The sequence below is a fragment of the Leptopilina heterotoma genome, unplaced genomic scaffold, assembly GCF_015476425.1.
Source record: "Leptopilina heterotoma isolate Lh14 unplaced genomic scaffold, ASM1547642v1 Lhet_97, whole genome shotgun sequence".
In the NCBI taxonomy this organism is placed as follows: Eukaryota; Metazoa; Arthropoda; class Insecta; order Hymenoptera; family Figitidae; genus Leptopilina; species Leptopilina heterotoma.
Window position 1 is genome coordinate 1,939,194 of NW_025111203.1, and position 23,442 is coordinate 1,962,635.

General features: G+C 26.1%; 2 protein-coding genes across 3 annotated transcripts; one reads left to right on the forward strand and one right to left on the reverse strand.

Moving 5' to 3' along the window:
* Nucleotides 1–3,915: 3,915 nt before the first annotated feature.
* Nucleotides 3,916–14,150, reverse strand: LOC122512242 (nuclear transcription factor Y subunit alpha). 2 transcript variants are annotated; one of them, XM_043627979.1, is made up of 6 exons: nt 13,710–14,150; nt 9,062–9,365; nt 6,590–6,708; nt 5,853–6,026; nt 5,665–5,756; nt 3,916–4,259 (listed from the first exon to the last, which is right to left on the reverse strand). In XM_043627979.1, exons 2-6 carry the CDS (start codon nt 9,354–9,356, stop codon nt 4,229–4,231), a joined length of 711 nt encoding a protein of 236 aa, XP_043483914.1. In that variant the 5' UTR covers nt 9,357–9,365; nt 13,710–14,150; the 3' UTR covers nt 3,916–4,228. The 2 variants fall into 2 exon arrangements, with proteins under 2 accessions (XP_043483914.1, XP_043483913.1); XM_043627978.1 differs by having other exon boundaries at nt 6,572–6,708; nt 13,710–14,149.
* A 1,485-nt stretch (nt 14,151–15,635) lies between these two features.
* LOC122512243 (mitochondrial import receptor subunit TOM20 homolog) lies at nt 15,636–20,563 on the forward strand. The gene is made up of 4 exons (XM_043627980.1): nt 15,636–15,892; nt 19,687–19,778; nt 19,855–20,028; nt 20,119–20,563. Exons 1-4 carry the CDS (start codon nt 15,772–15,774, stop codon nt 20,161–20,163), a joined length of 432 nt encoding a protein of 143 aa, XP_043483915.1. The 5' UTR covers nt 15,636–15,771; the 3' UTR covers nt 20,164–20,563.
* Nucleotides 20,564–23,442: the final 2,879 nt, after the last annotated feature.

Here is a 23,442-nt window from a genome sequence, read left to right on the forward strand (position 1 = left end):
TCATTCTATAATTTTTGAGTTGCTCTTTCATATACAGAAAGCAAAAATAATTTCTACTTACAGGTTCTTTTGTTATTAATGTTTAAAAATGAGCTTGTTGAGTGTTTACACGTGCTTGTTCAGAAAATCAGCCCCTCTACTTTTCAATACTACTACACTGGTCATGTACGTACAATTCGTGCGCTTCGTGTAACACGGACAGCTATCAATGTGTAGTGAGTAGTGGGACTGATTTTCGCTAAAGTATCTCAACCAATCGGAACACTCGACTTTAAATGCTTTTCCTGAAAAATCAGCATTTGTCACGTTAGGTCCCTTTCACCGTGCGTGGAGCGTCACAGATAATAATTGGAATTTTTAAGAGAATTTTTTTCAAATTTTGAACATAGTTGAATTTTATAAGAAGAATTTTATTATTTTTTTTTTATTTTGAAAATAATTTAATTTCTGCAATTATTTGTAATTTCTCCAAATTCTATTAATTAACTTTACTAAATTTCATATAATTTCTTTTTTATACAGAAATTTCGTCTTGTCGCATTTTCTCCCCAAATTATAAAATACTTTTACAAAATTTAATATTTATTTTTTTAATTATTTAGGGTCAACATTGTTTTTAAAAAACTTATTTAAGATACTTTAATTTCAATATGTAATGTAAATTCGATGAATAAGGTAGAAAATCTTTTAAACTTTTAAAAAATATAATTAGAAACGTTTTAAATAATTGATGAGAGTTTGAAAAACTATTATTGAAAATAATTGAAATAGTTCATCAAAATTTTTAAAATCAAATTTTTAAAAATTTTAATTGGAAATTTTTAAATAATTTAATTCTTAATAATTATAATAATATATAAAATGTCTTTAACAAAAATTTAAAAATAAAAATAAATAAAAGTTAGCTTAAAATATTTGCAAAAACCAATAATTCCCACAATTTTTAGTTACATAGTTTCAGTAAATATTAATAAATTTAAAAACAAAAGACATGAAGAGTTACAGTTTACAATTATTAAGTATATAAAAAATTGAATTTTCGTATTGAAATAATTGAACCGCAGGTGACTAAAATATTTTTTACTTGAAAAAAACGCGTTAGCTCGTTTGGTCGATAGCGGTTCAATTACATTTTAGAGGAATTTTCGAAAATTACTTAAAATAATTGATTTAGAAAAAAAGGTTTAATTAAAAATTCTAAAAAAATAATTACATTTTGGAAAAGGTAAAGTTATAATTTTTACAAATAATTAAATTTTAGAAAATTTCAAATTTAATTGTTAAAAATTGTATGTCTTGTGGAAAAATAGAAAACAAATTATTTATTGAACAATATTCATGTTTCGCTTAGTTAAACATGTATAACTAGTCTTTTTAGATAGATGTTTATTTGTCAATTTCAAGAAAATAATATTTGAGAGTGAAAAATTAAATTTGTAAAACTTTGTGATTTTAAAAAGTTTCGATTTTTTAACAAATTTATTTTTTTGAAAAGTGAAAAATTTGTAAGTCAGTTAAGAGTTATCTTTTCGAAATTTACATAGTGTAATATGATTTTAGCTATTGAAAGAATGTCAAAAAAAAATTGATTGCTCTAAATGAGGTCAATTTAGATTGTCTTAAATTTTACTGGTGTTACTTTAAAAATTAAACTGCTTCCACATTATTTTTTAATAGTTTTCGTTGCCGAATTTTTTATAATCTGTTTTTATGATTCTGTGAACAAACAAGCATACTTATGTATTTTGAAAATTTTTAATTTTTTCAAAGCATAATATTTCGAAAGCGGGCTAAAATAATTTTTAAAAAATTGTTCTATAATGAAGAATATACCCGAGACTTCCATTTGAAACGAACAGAATGAAGTAACTGGATACTTACATGTATTGCCTTAAGAAACATGACACGTCAAAATTAAATTAACTTAAATTTTTTTATATAACAAAATTATATACCTAACATAATTAGAATTACTGGAGATTTTAAAATGCACTTCTTCTTACCCCCCCCCCCCTCTCCATTTTGAAACAATGAAAAAATGTAATATCGCCTAAATAGATTTATACGAAAATTCCAAAGTAAATTGTGAGGTATTAAAAAGTGATGCAACATTAAATTTACACCGAAAAAGATTAAAATAATCCATTTTAAGCTCAAAATTATTGCCCTGTAAGTAAAAAATTAAACTGTTTTTAATCCCAATTTTTTGAGAAACATCTTGGTAATCTTTATACAAATACAAAATGTTTTCAAGAAATTGAAATTTGAAATCCTTTTTTCAATTTAGAGTCTCTAAAACTTATAACCGGTTCTTTGATTGGGACCCTCAATTAGGCTTAAATTGAAGCTACAACTAGCAACTAAATAAATCGAATCGAAAAAGCCTTGAACCAATCCAAAATTATAATGTACACTGCTGTCGGGAATTATCGGTACGGCTGTACGCGCACGGCCCAAAAACATACCAGTCTTTAAATCACGATTTTTTTGTAAATACAAATGTCAGAAAATTAACAAATATACCGTTCGAAAGATAATTAAATTCTACGATTAATGATACATAACTGAAAATTTTAATAATTTATACAAAGATTGCAGCAATCGACAAATTTGACAAAAAAATTTTAAAAATAAAGTTTTTTTGGAAATTTTTTCAACCCCTGCACATTTTTTAAAAATTGTAGAAAAATTTTAAAACTTACATAAGAGTGATCATTTAAGTCTCATCTTTAATTTAAGACCAAGAGAGTTCAAAAATCTTAATCGGTTAGCGAAATATCATTATAAACGGCCGAGTATTTTCAGCCTAAAATCGTTCAAAATCGACTAATTTAATGCATTTGTCAAAAAACATGCTCGGACGTTTATAATAATATCTCACGAACGGAATAAGATTTTTAAACTCTTTTGGTCTTAAATTAAAGATGAGACTTGAATGATCACACTTATGTAAGTTTCACATTTTTTCTACAATTTTTAAAAAATGTGCGGGGGTTGAAAAAATTTCAAAAAAAAATTTATTTTTTAATTTTTTTTGTCAAATTTGTCGATTGCTGCAATCTTTGTATAAATTATTAAAATTTTCAGTTATGTATCATTAATAGTAGAATTTAATAATCTTTCGAATGGTATCTTTGTTAATTTTCTGACATTTGCATTTACAAAGAAATCGAGATTTATAGATTGGTATGTTTTAAGGCCGTACGCGTGCAGCCGTACCGATAATTCCCGACGGTAGTGTACTTTTTCACATTTATAGTTTTTGGTGTTCCACTGTATGTAATTTATTGTACATAAAAATTTATTATAGATAACAATTTTTTTCTCTGCTAATTTTGGGAATTGTAACTTAATTAGATAATTTTTCCTTAGAAGAGAGATATTGACGAAAAATTGAAATTTGAAGCCGAAATAATATTTAGTAATTCTTGAAACATGACATTGTCAACATTTATTATATCAATTATAATAGGCATTCTTTTATTATAAAATATTAATTTATTTCTAAAATACTATTTTAAGTATTTAAGACTTCTACTTGTAGCATAGATGCAGAAAGGAAATCTTACAAAATAGTAGTTGCAGGTATAGCTTTAGTTTTAATTGTAATGTTTAATTATTTATAATTTAATTATATTAAAGCAATTAATAAGGAAGAAAACTAATATAAATACATTGTTAAACACTTATCTCTCGCTTAATTTAAACATCAGTTCTTTTCCTATAAGTAACAAAAAGTCTAACTTAATAACAGAAGAAACGAAATAATAATTCTTTCCTAAAAGATATATATGTGTACACGAGAAAAATGCTGCTAGAGATTTGCAAAAATCAGTGCCATCGCATCGGCGCTCTCTTCGATTACAAATCTTGGCAGCATTTCTCGCCCTGAAACTGATGATGAGTGAATCACTCGTTTAAATAAAAAAAAGAGAGAGAAAGAGAGCGAAAGAGAGCACTGCTGGTGAAACGTGATTTTAATATCCCTCTACCAACATTTCTCCTGCGTATATACATATGTACATATTTTTGTGTATATATATACACTCTCGGCGCCAGATTAATTTCTGCAATTTCTGCAATTTCTGCACTGATTACAAGGTTGCTGATAATAATACACACGAAATTTCATGTATGGATAACATCTTCGCCGTCGTTTTCATCACTTTGGTTCAGTGATACTTTTGCCACATTACTCGAAACTTAACTTTAAGTCGGATGCTAATGATTACGTTGGGCAAGGACTGCGACGTTGCATTCTGAAACAATATTAATGTTCATATTATGTACTTCAATTCCATTTGTTTACTATTCAATTTTACGAAATTTCGATTATTTGGAAATTCTTCAATTAAATATTAAAATATTAAAAAATAAAAACTTCAAATATGTAGTTTCAAAAAAATTAGTTCTATAAAATTAATAATTAAAATTATGAAACCTTTTCAAAATTCAATTATTTCTAAAAATTTACGATATAAGGCTTTTAATATTCAATTATTATCTAAAATTTTAACTGAAATTCTTTTTTAAATCAATTTATTATTAGAAAATTCAACGAGACTTCAATTATTTAAATACGAAAATAAATAATTTATCGAATAACTGAATGTTTCTCAAAAAAATTGAATTTTAATAAAGAATTTTATTAAAAAAATTTTAAAATATTAAATTCTTTTCACGAATTTTAAAACAATTTTAAAGAATAATTTTATTTTTCTTTAATTTTCTTAAATTCGATTAAAATTGTATTAAAAACGATTGAAGCCTGTAAAAAATTTAATTTTCTTAAATACTTGAAATATTGCAAATAAATTTATAAAAAATTTGTAAATAATTGAATTTCAGTGAAATTTTTATTATTTATAAAAGTTTATAAAAATAATTAAACGTTTCCGTAAAATTTTATTACTCTTGAAAATAATTGAATTTCTGCAATCATTTGTAACTTCTCCAAAATTCAATTTTTTTTAGTGTTTTTAACTAAGATTCTTCTATAAATCTATTATTTTTAATAACTAATTCAATATATTATATTGAAAAATTTAATAATTTCAGAAGAATTTGAATTATTAAAATTTGTCAAAAATTTAATTTCTTTAAAATTTCTAATAAAATTGTGATAATTTCATAGTTTATAGACACAAAAATTCAGAGTTTTCTCAAGAATTCTAGAAAATGAATATTTTTCAAATTCAAAAAAATTCAATAACTTTAGAAAACAACAATTTTCCAGGATTCCGATCAAAATTCCCTGACTTTTCCAGGTTTTTTTAAAGGTTTATAAAATTCCCTGACATTTCCAGCTTTTCAGGTTGCGTGGCAACCCTGATTAAATAAAAACATAAAGTTTATGTTAAATGTACGTTCAAATAATCCTTTGTTCTGAAACTTTTTTTAAGTAATTCAATTCTCATTAAAAATCAAAGAGGATCAGTTTATATTTTCCGCTAGTTTTAGTTAAAATGAAAAACTCTAGCTTTTAGTTTTCACCGTCAGTTTAAGACAAGCAGTACTCGTTGATACACAATGAACTACTTTTCACCCCATTTCGCCCTATATTTGAAAAAAAATAATTGACCTCAATTCATACAAAACTGCGAACTAGAAATGTCGTTTACAATTAGAATTAAAGCCTAAATGACTTGACATAATGGAACTTACTTTCTCTTTTTCACTTGTCCAGAATGAAATCGTCCTCCTTCACCTCGAATTCTATTCATGGCATGGCGATGTCTGGATTCATGTAGGTATTTCTAAAAGCAAAACATTATAAATAACATTAAAAATGTGTAGATCTAGAATCCAAATTGGATAAAACAATGTGCTATTTGATATTTAAAGAAACTCACCGGTCGTTCTTTTGGTATCTTCCCTTCAGCCTCTAATTTTGCTCTTGCTTGTCTGCGCTTTAAAATACGCCTATATTGTTTAGCATTCACGTAGAGAGGTTCTTCTTCCAAAAATTCTGCATTCGGCAACGCGACTCTTTGAAACTGAGGTTGACTACTATTTCCAGGGACCATCTGTGCAAAAATTACTAATTAGCCAAACCAAATGGTTGCGATTAACAAGCATGGGCAAACATGACAATTAACGGAATCGAATTTTACGACTTGTTATATGCGATTTACGTATGCGAAAACCAAAAGTATTTCACTCTGACGCTGCTATTTAAAACTATGAATAAAAAAGTTCTTATTAGAAGATGTATTTTCGTTGTTGACCAGAATTATTTGTAGTGAAAATGATGTGTTTTTTTGCTGGTTCTTACATGAAAAGTACGTCTTGTAAAAATTTTGATATTTCTCAACTATTTGTTTTGAATAATTTAAAAATGTTATTTTGCACTTGAAACATTTAGCTTTAGAGTTTATTGAATAATTATTGTGGATCGCATTTTGCTTACAGAATGTCTAATAAATTACTTGGAATTTGAAGCTTTTGAAGTAAACTTTCATCGCTCGTCGACATATAACAAAATTCGTAATTTGCTATTGCTCCATGATCACAAGTCCGTGTAATTTGTACACGAACATTGTGAATTAGAGACTTTGCCTATAGTAATCACCATGACTATATTTCCTGCCTGTGTTGTTGTTGCAGTTGGACTCGACATAGGTTGCACTGGAGTCGTTGTAGGTGCTGAAGATGCCGTCTGTGCTGTCGACCCTCCAATTTGCATTAAATTCCCATTGATGTTTATAACTGCAACATAGTTCTTTCGTCAAATATTTATTTCTATATTCTATTAACGATTAGAAAACAATCTCAATTCTCAAGTATAACTGAATTCAAATTATCCATTTTAATCAAAAACAACATACATTTTCCATTATTGACACAGAGCCAAGAACCAGACTATGACTAAATAACATTTAAAACTTCAAAATCTTTCTATATTATTTCTTAGAGTTTTTAAACTTGGCAATTTGTTCATAAAAGGTAACAAATATAAATTAACTTTTACTTCTAAAAAAAATCCGCATATAATTTGGAATTTTTGACAAATTCTATTATTTCCACAATAGATTTGACTAAATTCAAAGTATATTTCACTAATTTTCAATCAAATTTACGACGGATATTATAAAATTTGTAAATTTTAGATACTATTTTTAAAGTAAAGTTTTTTCTAATTTTTATAAAAAAATTGTCTTTGAAAATAGTAAAAGTCATTCTGGAAATAATTTTCAGGGTTGTCACGCTTTTGCTCTTTTCAAATTCCCTGACTTTTCCAAGTTTTCCAGGTTAAAAAAAACTCCCTGATTTCCAGACAAAACTTTGACTTTTTCCCTGACTCTGAAGAACTTTATTTTTAAATAAATATTTAATAATTATTATTTTTTCCTATAAATTAAGAGTCGGAGTGATCGCTTTCTTCATGTTTTATAATAATTAAAACTTGCTACTTTGTTACTGTAATTTCTTCAAAAATTATTTTCATTATTTCGATTATTTATTTCTAGAATTGTCAACTAAAATTCTTCTTTAAGTCAATTTTTTTAAAATAATTTTTGAAAAAGTTCTTTGAGAATTTTCAAAATTCTTTTGTTTACAATTTAATTTTACGAAATTTCGATTATTCGGATATTCTTCAATTAAATATATTAGAAATTAAAGACTTCTAATAATTAAAAAAAATTATTCAATTAAACTTTTTGAAAAAATAATTCTACAGAATTCTTAATTAAAAGTATGAAAAGTACAAATTTTCAAAGATTTTAATTTGAAATCTTCTGAAAATTCAATTATTTCTAAAAATCCACGCTATAATGCTTTCAATATTCAATTATAATCAAAAAATTTTAACTGAAATTCATTTTTAAATCAATATTTATTAGAAAATTCTACGAGAATTCAATTATTTAAATACAAAAATAAACAATTTATTGAATAATTGAATGTTTCTTACAATTGAATTTTCATTTAAAGAATTTTATCAACAAATTTTTATAATAATTGAATTCTCTTGACAAATTTTAATAAAATTTTTAAGAATAATTTAATTTTTCGAGAAGTTTGATGAAAATTCTATTAAAAATAATTGAAATTCTGCCAAGAATTTTGAAAGAAATTGAATTGGAACAAAGAATTTCATTAAAATTATTAAAAATAATTTAGTTCTTTGAAGAAATTTAATTACAAATGTATTGAAAAAATAGGACGGAAAAGTTTTTTAAAATAATTGAATTTTTTTGACGAATTGTAATAAAATTTTTAAGAATAATTACATTTTTCGAGGAATTCTATTAAAAATGTATTGAAAATAATTGAAACACTGAGTAAAGAATATATACTTAATTCAAATACAAAAATAATGTTAGATGATTTTGTTTAATTGAAATTAGTTTGTACTGCTTTGATTTAAACAAAAAATATTTTAAAAAATTTTTTGTTTGATTCAAACTTAAAAGTTGATTGTGAATAATTTAAAATCAACCATAATTTATGTTTGAATTAAATATGTTTAACTGTATAACAAAGATGTTCTAAGTTTGATTCAAACAAAATTCCGTTTGGATCAAATAAATCGTTTTCTCAGTGAAGTCTGCGATGAGTTTCATTATTTATGAAAATAATTGAATCCCTGTAAAAAATGTTATTATTTATGAAAATAATTTGTAAATAATGCTCCATAAACGATTCAATTGTATTTCAATGCAAAATCTCAAAAGGTTTTTAAATGCGAAGAACAGTACACTTTCAGATGATGCTACGAACTTTTAGAAAAAAATTCTCTTTTGATGTTACAAGACTTCAAAAATGACTAAAAACGAGTATTTTACACTTTTGGGTCACAATATTTAAAAAAAATTGACGTTCTGGAGCAATTCGGACGTCAAAAACCATCGGAAAAATATTTTCGAATTCTTGGTTCTGTTATTCATAAAATCTTAACTAAAAACAAGCAAAAAGTCCATTGCGTACTTAATTAAAGAAAAGTGGAGCGTGAGCATTAAAATAAGAAGAATGGAAGTGTGAAGTATTAGTCCTTCTTTCGCACACACAGTTGGATACGCAATGTTTAATACAATCTACAATAGAAAAAATTTATTACCAGTGGGTTGTTGGGTTTGTTGAACTTGACCTTCCAATTGAACGGGCTGGTAAATGTAGGTTTGCCCATCCGGAGTTTGAATGATTTGTGGAGTTTGCGGCTGCTGAATGACAATCTGCTGCCCTGTGCCTGCCAAACTCGAAACAGGAACTACTTGAATTTGTCCGTTTGGAGCAGCGACTTGAATAGTCTGAGGAAGCATCATTGTCTGTCCAGCTTGATTCATCTGCACCACTTGCACCGTGCCTCCTGCACCTCCAACCATCACCGCTTGGCCCTCGCCAAGCTGATCCATGGCAGGTTACTGCCAAAAAATTAACGAAAAGTCAAGGTCATGTCATTTCAATTCCCTTACTTTAATTTCTTCTCAGTTTGAGAGAAAAGTTTTTAACAACATCGATTGCAATGTACATAGTAACGAGGCTTATTATGTACAATAGTTCGACCCCATGTGCACTTTTAAGTTTTTTCTATTGTGTGTACTCAATTTTTAATCATTAGTAGGGTTGCCACACAACCTGGAAAACCTGGAAATGTCAGGGAATAAGTCAAATATTTCAAACTTAATTTCAAAAGAATTCCATTATAAAACAAAATTTGAATAAAATTCTACGCAAACATTCAATTATTTTCATAAATAATAAAATTCATCGCAGAATTTCAATTATTCTTAAAAATTTTATTAAAATTCCTCAAAGAAATTCAATTATTTTAAGAAGCCTTCCTATAATTTATTTATTAGATTTCAAGTATTATTGTCAATACATTTTTAATTAAATTTCTTGAAAGAATTAAATTTTCAAAAATTTTAATGAAATTCTTTTTAACAATTCAATTTTTTTTTCAAAATAATTTTAATAAACATATTTGTAGAAATTTTCAAAAAGTTTAATGGAATTTTTTTTTTTATTTATTTCAAGTCTTTAATTTATTGATAATATATTCAATTGAAGAATTTCCGAATAATCGAAATTTCATAAAGTTTAATTGTAAACAAATAGATACGAAAATCTTCAAAGAACTTTTTCAAAAATTATTAAAAGTAATTAATATAATTTAAAGAAGAATTTTAGTTAAAAATTCTGGAAAACAATAATTGAATTGAATTGAATTGATGAAAGTAATTTTGAATAAGTTACAGTAACAATATTCTTATAATATAAAATATTTATTTATTTGCTAAACAAACGAGTGAAAAGTACAAATAATGATATAATAATAATTACAAATAATAATAAAAGTAAAATAATGATTTTATCAGTCGGTTATTTTTAATTATTTATAAAACATGAAGATATCGATTGTCTAATTTCAGAAAGGTTTGACTTTGAAATTTTTGAAAATCTTATCATTCTTATACCTAATGACTAATTATTTAATTTTTTAAAATATAGTTTTAAAAACCTGGAAAAATTCCGTTGTTTAATCTGGAAAACCTGGAAAAATATGGGAATTTGAAATGAGGAAAAGCGTGGCAACCCTGATTATAATTATATAGTAATTAGGAGTAGTGAGAAAATATGAATTAAAGAATGTAATGGCGTAAATTGTTGAGAATGTAGATAACAATTTTCTAACTCATTGATTATTTTATGGGAAATGAATTGAATAAGAAAATATCGATTACTATTCGTATGTAAATTGCGTCAGAATATATATAGGTGCACGCACACTGGCATTCTTTTCATATAGTAGTGGGAGGGATGTAGTTGTAGTAAGAGAAATTATGTTTTTCAGATTAACAACATATGTTATATACAAATATAAACTCTACTTGCCTTTTTATAATATATTTAACTCACATGTTTTACATTATAGTTACTTTTTTCACTTAAAAATAGATGGAATTTTTTTCAAAAAAAGGTGATCAAACAAACAACGAATTAAAATATCATTTAAATTTCGTTTCCTTTTTCTTTGATCTGAATTTGTTTCCCTCTTTTAAAACAAAGTGCAGTTAAAAATAAATTTTTTTACATTTACGTATGAAAAATCTGAATTTCACCATTTTAAGGGTAGTTTTTTCTAATTTTAATAAAAACTAATGGTAACGTTTCAATTCTGACGCTCATTTTGAGTTTTTAAAACAAAAATACAGAAATGTATGCTTCCTTTAAAAAATTAATCTTTTTTCTCATTTTTTTCCTGTTAAGGGTATGTATAGTTTTTTTTAATTTTAACAAAAACAAAAGGTGATGTTTTAATTCTGACATTGTTTCTGAGTTGTTGAAAACGAAATATATAAATTATATGAATGGATTTTTTCAAAAAACAAAATAAGATCTCACTAAAATTACGCAAATCCAAACAAAATAACATCATAATATAAATTTATTATTGGTTCTGTTTAAAAAAATCTATTATCTCATTTATTTGACTTTAAAGTTTGGATTTGCACATTTAATAATTTACTTATTTAAATACAAAAACTCAATTTTTTATAATAATGGTAATTGTCCATGTTTTTTTCTCAAGTTATTAAAATCTAATATTTTCAAAAAATTATAATAAAGAAATTGTTAGAATTAATATTCTAAAAATATTTTTAAATAATTTTTAAAAAATTAATTGTTTTTGAATTATATACCTACAATTGAAAAATTTGGTAAAATCTTTTTAAAATAATTCAATTTTTGAAAAATATAAATAAAAATAATCAAATTTCTGAAAAAATTTTAATTGTAAATAATATGAACATGATTTCTTCTAAATTTAATGGAAGATTTAAACAGTAAATTTAAAAAAAATTTAATTTACTATGTTCTAAAATAATTGAATCTTAAAGAATCATAATAAAATACTTCTAAGAATTAGTTTTTATATAATTGTAATGTAATTTTTCGAAAATAATTGAATTTTTTAAAAGAATTTTTGTATAATTTAAAAAAACTAATTCATTTTTTGATGAATTTTAATACAAAATTTTAACTTAATTTTTATCTCCAAAATGTTAAAAATAATTCTAAAATGTTATTATTTTTTGTATGTATTTGAATTTTTGGAAATATGTAATTAAAAATACTGAAAGTATTGAATTTTAAAAAAGTAGAAGCTAATTTTCATTAATTTTCATTTTTAAATTAAAGATTTTTCATCAACATTTTTGATAATTCAATTAATTTCAAAATTTGCAATTAAAATTCTTCAAAAGTTGATTTTCCAAAATTGTAACAAAATACTTGAAAAAATAAATTATTTTCAATTAAATTTTATGAAATTTCAAGGATTCAAAAAGATTTTTACTGTAGATAAATTTAAGAAATTTAAATATATTAAACAATGATTCAAAAATTGTAATAAGTTGCATTTTATACTAAAAAATGTGATTCGTTACATCGCTCCTATAGAATTTTTAAAAAATGATTCGATCTTAATGTAGTAAAGTTTATTTTCTTCAAAACATGATTTTGAAAATATGCTTATTTGTTTAAACAAAGTCACACATTAAAATCGACTCATTTTAAAAAAATTTTGTATACAGTGGAACCTCGATTATTTGAATCTCCGTTGTTCGATTCTCTATTATCGGAACTGAAAATCATTTTATCCGAACTTTTTCGTCATCTTAAACACTAATTTTCAATTTTTACATGTAATGGTTAAGAAATTTCATAAAAATAAAGAAATTTTATTGACTGACCATGGATTTTTACTTTTTTTAATACCACTGTAAATACAGTGGTATTTACATTAATTTATTCAGTGATTCAACTTTTTTGTTTTGCAGAATTTAAAAAAAATTTAAATCGTTTGTTCTCAATATGTACATCAAAAAAATGGGAAAACATTGCCAACAAATTTAGTTTTATTTATTTTATAATAATTGATTATTATTTATTAATAAATTAGTTTTAATATTCAGAATGAAATCAATTATTATTGTTGTATACTTATCATTTAAGTACATTTTTAAGGTACTTGATTTATTATGTCAAAAAATAATAATTAATTAAAATAATTAAGTACCTAATACTTAATTATTAAAACAGGTTACGAGTTTATAAAGAGAAAAAGTTAATCTTTATTAAATAAAAAAAGTAAATAGTTACTCAATGCTTTTACACAAATAATATTAAAAAAAAAGTTAAAAGGAAATGAAATTACGTAAAACAATAACTTTTACCATTACTATTAGAATAAAAACATTAATACACTTAAATAAAATATAAAAATTAAAAAATTAAAATAAAACTTGAAAAATAAAAAAATGTTTATTTTAATATTAAAAACTCATCAATACGAAATGTCATATTGAATGGTGTATACGTTTGATAAAGACTCTAGTAGGACTAGCACATATGATAGCAAATATATCAAGAACAACACATAATAATTTCTTAAAAAAATGCTACTAATATATTGACAGCAATGAGAAACAAGTTGCGGATCACAACGACAAAGTAAATGTTTGACTTTAATTATAATTTGGAAAATGTTTGAAAAATTCTAAAGAAACATAAGGTTTGCGTCCTTATAATCGTGACATTAGAGATGACATTAATAATTGCTGGGAGCATAATCGAAACCGATTGTTACGAAAGTTGATGTTGAAGATATTTGGTCGAAAAGCGAATCTCAACAAAATGTGTCATTTATAAAACAGTGCCGTATGTGAGCACCGGGTTGGTTTGATAATTTGTGGACTTACATTGGATATTTTCGTGGGCAATTTCCCAATGATTGGTCCGTAAATTGAGGACCAATGGTCGGCGATAGAGTACTGTAAAGTTCCTGTGTATTGGTGGTAGGAAACTGCCACTCCGATGTTAGACAGTTTCTAGCAGAGTGTCGATATTCCTACGCGTCTTTATGAACCCACCAATCGGCTTCCTCGTCCAACAGTCTCACTGAGTCTCACACTCACTCACGCTCAAAGAGAGCAAGTTTTCATCAAGCACAAGTAAAAAATGCTCACCCAATCAATGCGCTCACAACCTCGTTAATGCTATATCTATGCGTTAATGCTTCTGAAAGAGCCTAAATAACACACGTTTATTCCCGCATGTCTCGAATTACAATATATATTCCTTTATAATTTAGAGTTTACTATTAGTTAAATTGCTTAACTCAAATATATCTTTTCTGGCAGCACGTGCCTAGGCATGCAAACGTGTGAATGAGGCTTTAGGTGTGAGAGAAAAGGAACGAAATATCTCTGCTCTTCGGTTTTTCTTTCTCATGTTATGAGGCCTTTTTTCAATAGGATCTAAAAGCATATTTCTCAGACGTCATAAGTGCAAAAGAGATAGGAGATATTGTTGTTCTTTTCACTCTAATGATTTTCTGCTTTCGGTCGACGTATCGGTTCGCGAACGCAATGCATGGATTAGAAAAGGACAGATATATATTTGTATCCTTTTCTATAGAAAAGGCATCACTAAATATTTATTCACAATCTGTATACATATTTTAATTTTGGTCAAAATTACGTACACTTGCTTCTATACCTCTGGTGGATTGGTCAAGCAATCGGCTCGATGAATTTTCACGGTCGGAAAATGTACTTTCATGGCGGGTATTTTTGAATAAGTAAATGTTGAAAAGGTTTTTACTTGAAAATTTATTTAAAAAAATGATTTTATCATAGAAATTCTTTTGAAATTTATGTTAAAAAACATGTTTTATTTCAAAAGTTATCAAATTTTAATTCAAAATGTTTTAATTTTCCAAAGAAGTGTAAAAAGCCTAATGTTTTTGAAATGCTAGTACAGACGGTACAGACTGTTTGTTATGAATGTACATAACCTAGCGTTGTGTTGTCTGTTCATTATTATTTAATATAATAATAATAAAATCATTAAATTTAGAATATAATATCACAAGCACGACAACACAACGCTAGGTTATGTACATTCATAACAAACAGTCTGTACCGTCTGTACTAGCATTTCAAAAACATTAGGCTTTTTACACTTCTTTGGAAAATTAAAACATTTTGAATTAAAATTTGATAACTTTTAAAATAAAACATGTTTTTTAACATAAATTTCAAAAGAATTTCTATGATAAAATCATTTTTTTAAATAAATTTTCAAGTAAAAACCTTTTCAACATTTACTTATTCAAAAATATCCGCCATGAAAGTACATTTTCCGACCGTGAAAATTCATCGAGCCGATTGCTTGACCAATCCACCAGAGGTATAGAAGCACCTTTATTTATTTTTCGGAACACGTCGATCGCGAACGAATTGGCCTTTAATAGGTTGAGTCCACAATAGCACTCTTGAACGGAACGTAAACAAAACGTAACGAAACAATGCTTACGTTCCGTTCAAGAGTGCTATTGTGGACTCAACGTAATGGAGTGATGTCTTCTGTCCTTCTCTATCTTATGTTAAAGTTCAAGTTGACGATTGCGTGATTGGCTTGTCTCGCTATCGATGTGTATTGACCATTAAAGCTGCTTCTACAATATCTTTTTTTTCATTGACATGAGCGTGAAAACGATGCGCGCGCAACTATTTTGCATGGTTTTAACAGTGCATCTTGTTCGTGTCGATGAAAAAAACGTTGTTGTAGAAGCAGCCTAACGCGAAAGTTTTATCAAGATGGCGGTTGTCGTTGCCGGGCATTGATTATGTGACTTTTTATTTGCGCCTGGAGAAACCTTGTTTAGTTGGTCATGACAGCCATGCTTTTCTGCAATTAGCAATGGGCATGTGAGGTGTTTGTGAAGAATAAATTTCAAATTTATATGTAAAAATAATCATGGTTTCAAGAACTACAGTTGGACTTGCTGTAGGAGTTGTTAGTATTTTCGTTGGATATTGCTTTTATTTTGACCAAAAGCGTCGAAGTGACCCTGACTTTAAGAAGAAACTTCGCGAGCGTAAGTTACTTGGAATTCAATTTCATGGATTTATTTTTTCATTTTTATTTCATGTTGTAAGCGGTTATAAGAATTTATTGTATTCTTCAAGTATAATTCAGACATTTTTTTATCCTTTAATATTTGTTTATGAGACTGGAATTCTTTTGAAAATTATAAAAATAAAAATAGAGTTTAAAAAATTATATTTTTTTAAACGGATACACATGTATTCATGTTCCTAAAGTTTCGAACGTTCAAGAGAAGGAGCATTTTTTGTTACTTCTTTTTATTTTGTATTTTATTAGAAAAGGATTTTACTGAGTAAATTTTTCAATTTAGATTATTTTCCGTTTCTGAAAATGTGTAAAGAGAAAAAAAATTTTCATTCATTTGAACGTTCAAAATTTTAGGGAAAATATCCTAAAAAATGGACTAATAAGAACATTTCTAATTAACAGATTATTTTTTAATATTTCCAAGTTTAATAGTGTTCCTATAGGTTAAACATTAGACTTTCGTACTAACACGAAGTTAACATTTAATTTTTTTGGTAGTAAATTTTAAAAAATTCACTTTTTAACAAATGACTTTTTAAACTATTACTTAAAAATGTGTCATTTCTTGTTTATACTTAGCTGCCAAACTATTAAACATCATTTTAGACTAATTTTGTTTAAAAAAAGAACTCCAGTCTGAGTTAAATACAATTATGTAGTTTTCTCTGCGGGAGATACTATGCATTAAAATAAAAGTATAGAGAGAGTTAAAAAATATTTTTTTTGAAAAAAAAATGAATGGAAAAAATGATTAAACTTTTTTTGAAATTTTGTAAAGAAAAGTGATAAAAAATATTGCATCACAATACTGTCGATTGTCTTTTGCATTAAGTCTACGGTAAATAGATTAGATTAGATTTATTTCTCCATTGCACACTTGACACCAGGGATCACAGTTAATCCCTTTTTTATCCCCTTAAATTACTAAAATACGCTAAAAACCTAAAATCATAAATTTTCTACCCTTTTTCCCTTATTTTTCAGAGAAAAACTTATAAATATTGTCATTTTTTGTAAGTTAGCAAAATTTTTAGCCATGCTTGAAAAAAAACTTTTACTTTTCGCAAACTTTGGAAAAATTTTAGTATTTTGAAACAATTTTTTCATAAAAGGTTTTCATAATATAAAATAAATTTTACTTCTGCGAGAAAAATAAAAATTGTTTGGAATTTAGAATTTTTGACAAATTTTATTAATTCCAGAATAAATTTTACTAAATTTAAAGTATATTTTACTAATTTTCAATAAAATTTACTATGGATATTATAAAATAACAATTTTTAATAGCAAAATTTACTATTTTCAATGTCAATTCTCTTATAAAAATTATTAAAATTTTCTAATATTTTTCTGTAATTTACTTCGTATAGGGTAGATGTACCGTTTGTGGCCACTGCACCGGTTGTGGCCACTTTCAGATTTATTTTGGCATTATTGAAGTTTTTATAGTTACTAGTGAATTATAAATACTTTCATAAAATTCTAAAATAAGTAGGCAACATTGTGTTCACTTGTTTTTGACAGAAATTCAGCTGATTTAATTTAAAAACACACATAACTGTACAAATATTTTGACAGTGGCGAATAAGTACAATTTTTAGTAGATGAGTTGAAATATCACTGGGAAGTAAATGATTGTTTTTCGACATTAATATCAATATTTTCATATTTTTCTTTTTATACAATATTTCTAGGGGATAAATATTTATATAAAAACAATGCTTTTAAAATAATAACCTCAAATATTTGTAAAAAAGCCCGTGTCCAAAAACGGTACAGCAAAAATATAAAAGCACCGTTTTTGGCCACACTATATATTTTATCGGCAAAATTGTCATGATTTTAGTTTGATTAATAGTAGTTTTCATATTATAATTATCTTAATAAATGAATTCATTTCGAAAAATAATTTGAAGTATGACAGTATTTATTTTACTTCCATTGAATTAATAACTGAATAAAAATAATAATTTCACGTTTAAGTAATACATTTCTTGCTGTTGTATTTTCTAATTATTTATCCTCTGTAATAGTTAATTAATTAGTTTTTTAATTTGAATTATGCTATAATTATTATATTAAAAGTGTGGGTAAAATAACAAAACTTTTTTTTTCTTAAAGGCAAAAATGTTAATAAAAGGAAGAAGGAAGATTTAAAAAAAATCCAGTGCATGTTAAAAAAGTAAACTGTGATTTTAAATAAATTAAAGATTTATGGAATTTAATTAATTTCTTTTATAAATGTACTTAATTACTGTACAAGTTAGATTTACTAATTCTAATTATTTATTAAAAAAATATAATTCCTCAATATCCTGATAACACTTTTTAAGCAGTGGCCACAACTGGGACAGTGGTGGCCACAAGTGGTGCTGGTGTGGCCACTACTGGTGAAACAGGTTTTTTGAAGCAATTTGTTTATTTTTTAATAGCAAATATAGCTAAAAAACTTTATTAAGTTTGAAAATCAATATAATTGACTCCAATAAATATGATATAAAAAAATTATAATAAAATTCAGTACTTTAATAAATCTATTTTCTTACTAAAAGACGACTAACAGCTTAAAGTGGCCACAACTGGTACATCTACCCTATTCGTAAAATTCACGTTATTGTAAAATAAAAGTATCATTGTAATAAAATGTTTGATAACAAATTTAAAGAATAATTACCAGAAAAAGTTTAACAAAAAAGTAATTTGATTTAAAAAAGCTGAAGTTAAAAGAAAATGTAAGAAAAACCTTAAAAATTAATTTTATGCTATGTAATACAATAATTTTTACTCGGGGGTTTTTGAGGTCGCTGATTACGAATCTGTTATTAGGTTTCTAAAATTCAAAATGGCGGATCCAATATGGCGGACGACAAAATAAAAAATTGATCAGATTGACTTGAGACTGAATACTCGGGGATTTTCGGAGTCGCTGATTACGAATCTGAAATCATTTTTTCAAAATTCAAAATGGCAGAAAATTTATTGAATTTGTTTGACACTGGTTACTAACCATTTTCAAGCAAATTTGACCAATTTAAAAAAAAAATTTCCGCCATATTGGATCCGCCATTTTGAATTTTGAAAAACTAATGGCGGATTTGTAATCAGCCACCCTGAAACCCACCGAGTATTCAGTTTCAAGTCAATCTGACCAATTTTTTATTTTGTCGTCCGCTATATTGGATCCGCCATTTTGAATTTTAGAAACCTAATATCAGATTCGTAATCAGCGATCCGAAAACCTTAGAATACCAAGTTTCATAAAAATCCATTAGAAATGTTTTCAACACACTTTCGGCCCAAACAGTGGAAATTTCGTTGACAGCCAAGGGGATAACCTGGAAAAGTCAGGGAATTTGAAAAGAGCAAAAGCGTCTCAACCCTGAAATTATTTATAAGAATTTATAAGTTGCAGCACTATTATTTAAAATAATTAAAATTTGGCAACATTTTTTTCAACTAAATTTATATGTGATAGAATGTTGATTGAAACAACTCTTCATATGCCCGAATTCAATTTTAGGAATTGAATTTTAACGTTAAATATTTTTTTATGAAGCTACAACTTGTACCCAGTTAATCAACATCTGCTTAATTTTTCCAAATTTGATATTGATTTTAAACAAAAAGGATATTTAACTCTAAAATTTAATTTCCAAAATGAAGCGGGTGCTAGTTTCAGCTTCATTCTTGAATGAAAATTGTAGCTAATACATTTTATGTACCCTTTACTAAAATATAAAAAATGTATTTTTATAGGAAGGAAAGCCAGAAAAGAAGCCCAAAAAGCTGGTTCTAAAATACCAAACCTCAAAGATCATGATGTGGTTCAAAAGTTTTTCGTTCAAGAGGTACATTCGAGATTTGCTGTGAAATAATTGACACCACAATTGGACGATTTTTAACGAGTAAAATATATTTTCACAGGTAGAGTTGGGCGAGGAAATGTTGGCTTCAGGTGATGTTGAAGGCGGTATTGAGCATTTAGCAAATGCAGTAGCGGTGTGTGGTCAACCCCACCATCTTCTACAAGTTCTTCAAAAGACACTTCCTCCACCAATTTTCCACCTCCTTTTGCAGCGACTGCCAACGGTTGGACAAGTGAGTTAATGAGTTTTTTCTTTGAAATTCTCGAACAATTTCAAGTTAGTTTCGATGTTGATTTAAATGTTTCAATGTTTCATTTCGCAGAGACTCAATCCACAAGGCGTGATGGCAGAGGAAGATGTTGAATAAACATCTTAAAAAAAGATGTTGGCATTTTTATACCAGAAACAGCGATTGTAAACATCTTTGTTAACGTGTGCATTGAGTAGTATAACACTGATTTCTTCCTTTTTAGATGACTCAATTTGATAAAATGACTCGTTTATTATTTACAATTTATTTTTTTAATATCTCCTAAATCGTTAATTCAAATTCTACAAATCTCAAATATTCCAAAGATTGTCCAGTCTTGTTAGTCGTACATATAATGTTGAAAGATAAAAGAACTTTGCTAAATTCCAAAAGAGTTAATGATTAGACATTTTTTATTACTTGCATCATCAACGTGACTTTCTGTAAATTTCTTTTTCTCGACAAGTTACACTGTACATATAAAATATGAATATTAAAGATTGTAAATTGACTAACATTTCTTTATTTTTTTTCCGCTCCTTCTCTTATTGTTAGCGAAATTTAATTTTTAATCTCAAATTCAGGGTGACCACGTGTCAGTAAAGTCAGGAAAATGTCAGGGGAATTAAGAAAATTGAGACTTTTTTTAAAACAATTAAACAAATTTTAATAGAATTCTTTTAAATGATTCAATTATTTTCACAAATTTTTCGTAATTCAATGATTTCTAATATCTACTATTTTAATAAAAACATTTTCCAAAAGAGTTGAATAATTTTAAAAAAATGTTTATAAAATTCTTCATAAACATTCAATTAATTTCATAAATAAAAAAAACTTTCACAGGAATTCAATTATTTAAAACAAAATTTTCCAAATATTTTTTGAAAAAAATCAATTATTTAAATAGATTTTTATAAAATTCTTCGCAAGAATTCAATTATTTTTAAAACTTTTAATAATAATCGTTGGAAGAATTCAATTATTTTTATAAATATTAAAACTCATCGCAGAATTTGAATTATTTTTAATACAATTTAAAATTAATTCCGCTAAAAATGCAATTATTCTTAAAAATTTAAATAAAATTCTTGGAAAAAATTCAATTATTTAAAAAAATTTATTAATCATTTTGGGTATTTTTTTAGTTAAAATTTTAAATCTTGTTGGTTAAATACAAATATTTGTAAATTAATATAATTCTTTATTAACAATATTTTTTTAATGTAACAGTGATTATTTGGTCTCGGAAAATGCAAAGTGACAATCATGTTTACAAAAAAAAATTCTTATTCGTTAAAAAAGTTTGCAAATAAACAAGTAAGAATATGAGAGTAGTCGGCCACCTTCAAAAACCGTAGAAAATAATTTTTTTTCAATTACAAAAGTTTAGGTTCGTTTTTCCCTAAATCAAAATTTCAGCAATACAAATTACTTATTTTAATTATTAAGTGTTAGTTGATTTAGTTTGGATTTGGTTGATGGAGAAATTTTAGTGATTTTTAGTTTATTTATAATAAATTGATTAACTCATACTATAAACAACGTATTAAAAATTTTGGAATTGATTATTATTACATGGTTGTCACAGAGCCTGGAAAAGGTATGGAATTGAGAAAAGGATATAGAAAACCTGAAAATAGTGTGAAATTAAAAAAAATTTCTGGAATTTTGCCTGTTTTTAATAATTTTTAACAAAATTTTAATTTAAAATTTCAGAAGAAAAAATTTTTGGCTCGTAATTATTTATAAATTTTATGGTATTTGGAAACTTAAAAAAAACTTTTAAGAACCAAAGCTATGTTATCAGACCAGAAATTTTTTTAATATTTGACTGGAATTTCATAATTATTGACCTGGAAAAGCCTGTAAATTTACATTTATTATTTTGTGGCAACCATATTCATGTATTAAGAGTTTGCTTCCTCATTGAGAAAGTCTTACCGACCGTTTTAAAAAAAGATTTATGAAAAATGAGATCTTTATAAATTATAATGTTGGATTTTGAAACATTATCTATAACTATTCTCAACACAATTTGCGGACGGACATAATAAATGAATAAAAACGGAGATTGTTATTATTATTAGTAAAATTGCAACATCTCTTATTCATATTTACATCAATAAAACCAATTTCTACATTTTCTTACATTTATTTTACAGACAATTTCAAGTTTATTTCTTATTGGGAACGGCGGTCTAATAACAATTATCTAGTAACTTTTACCTACTTCTGCACCCATTTTATTTTTCCTCTCTTTTTATAGACTAACGATAAGATAGAAAAGGACACAAATGTATATCTATTCTTTTCTAACTCACGTTCAGCCGATCCCAATATTAATTAGGTATTTTATTTAATTATTTCTATATTTTTATGATTTTATTACAAATACAAAAAACTAGGTACTTTTATCATCGTGTTAAAAAACTTATTTGTTCAATGATTATTTATGTTTGTATTAAATTAAAATTTAATTTTTTATCAACATCATTATATATTTATGTTATGAATGCAAAGTGACGTGCAGTGGCGTATTTCGTAATTACATGAACGGTTTTATTTCATTGAAAAATGTTTTGTGTTCTTTATATTACATATATTTTTAATTACATACTTTTAGTGTAAACGGAAAAAAATTTTGAGTAAGCACTCCACATAATCATTAGTAGATATTATGCTAATTTATCATTAACACTTGGCAGTTATGAAAAAATAAGTTGTGACATTTGGTCCGCCTACCAATAGAACAGTGCCATGTTGAGCAGAAAACGTACAGCAAGGCAGACTGCTTACTGCTCAACAACCGCTAAAGACATCTTAGACATCTGGTGTCCTTGCAGAAACACATCGGCTACAAACTTTGCAATCAGTGACCACCATTGGGCAGCTGCTTCTCAAAATGTTTTTCCGTGTACATACTGGTTTTTTTAAACTTTTGTATCTCTGTATTAGTATAGTACAAACAACAATATCGATTCAAAAATATTTTTCTTCATTTACCCAAAAACTGTGGGTTCTCGTCAGATTGATATCTATATTAAATTAACCAAGTTTGTTAATTACTGTACTGAAGGTTGCTTTCGGCACTCACGAGTCGACGATGATAAAATCGTCAATAACATTCTGTTGAATCGGGACAAGTGCCGAAAACCGCCGAAGAAATGACTACAACAGGTGAACCTGCTAATAGTGAAATGTGCTGAAGAAATAGACCAAATAGACCAAAGCCATGGAAATAGCCACAGAAGAGAAATTTCACTATTGAGATAGGTTCACCTACATAGCAACAGAAATTTTAATGTTAATATTTTGCACAACCCCAATAATAATTGTATTTGCAATTTAACAAATGCCTAATACAGTTTCTTTTGCATCTCGGTGGAATGTTAG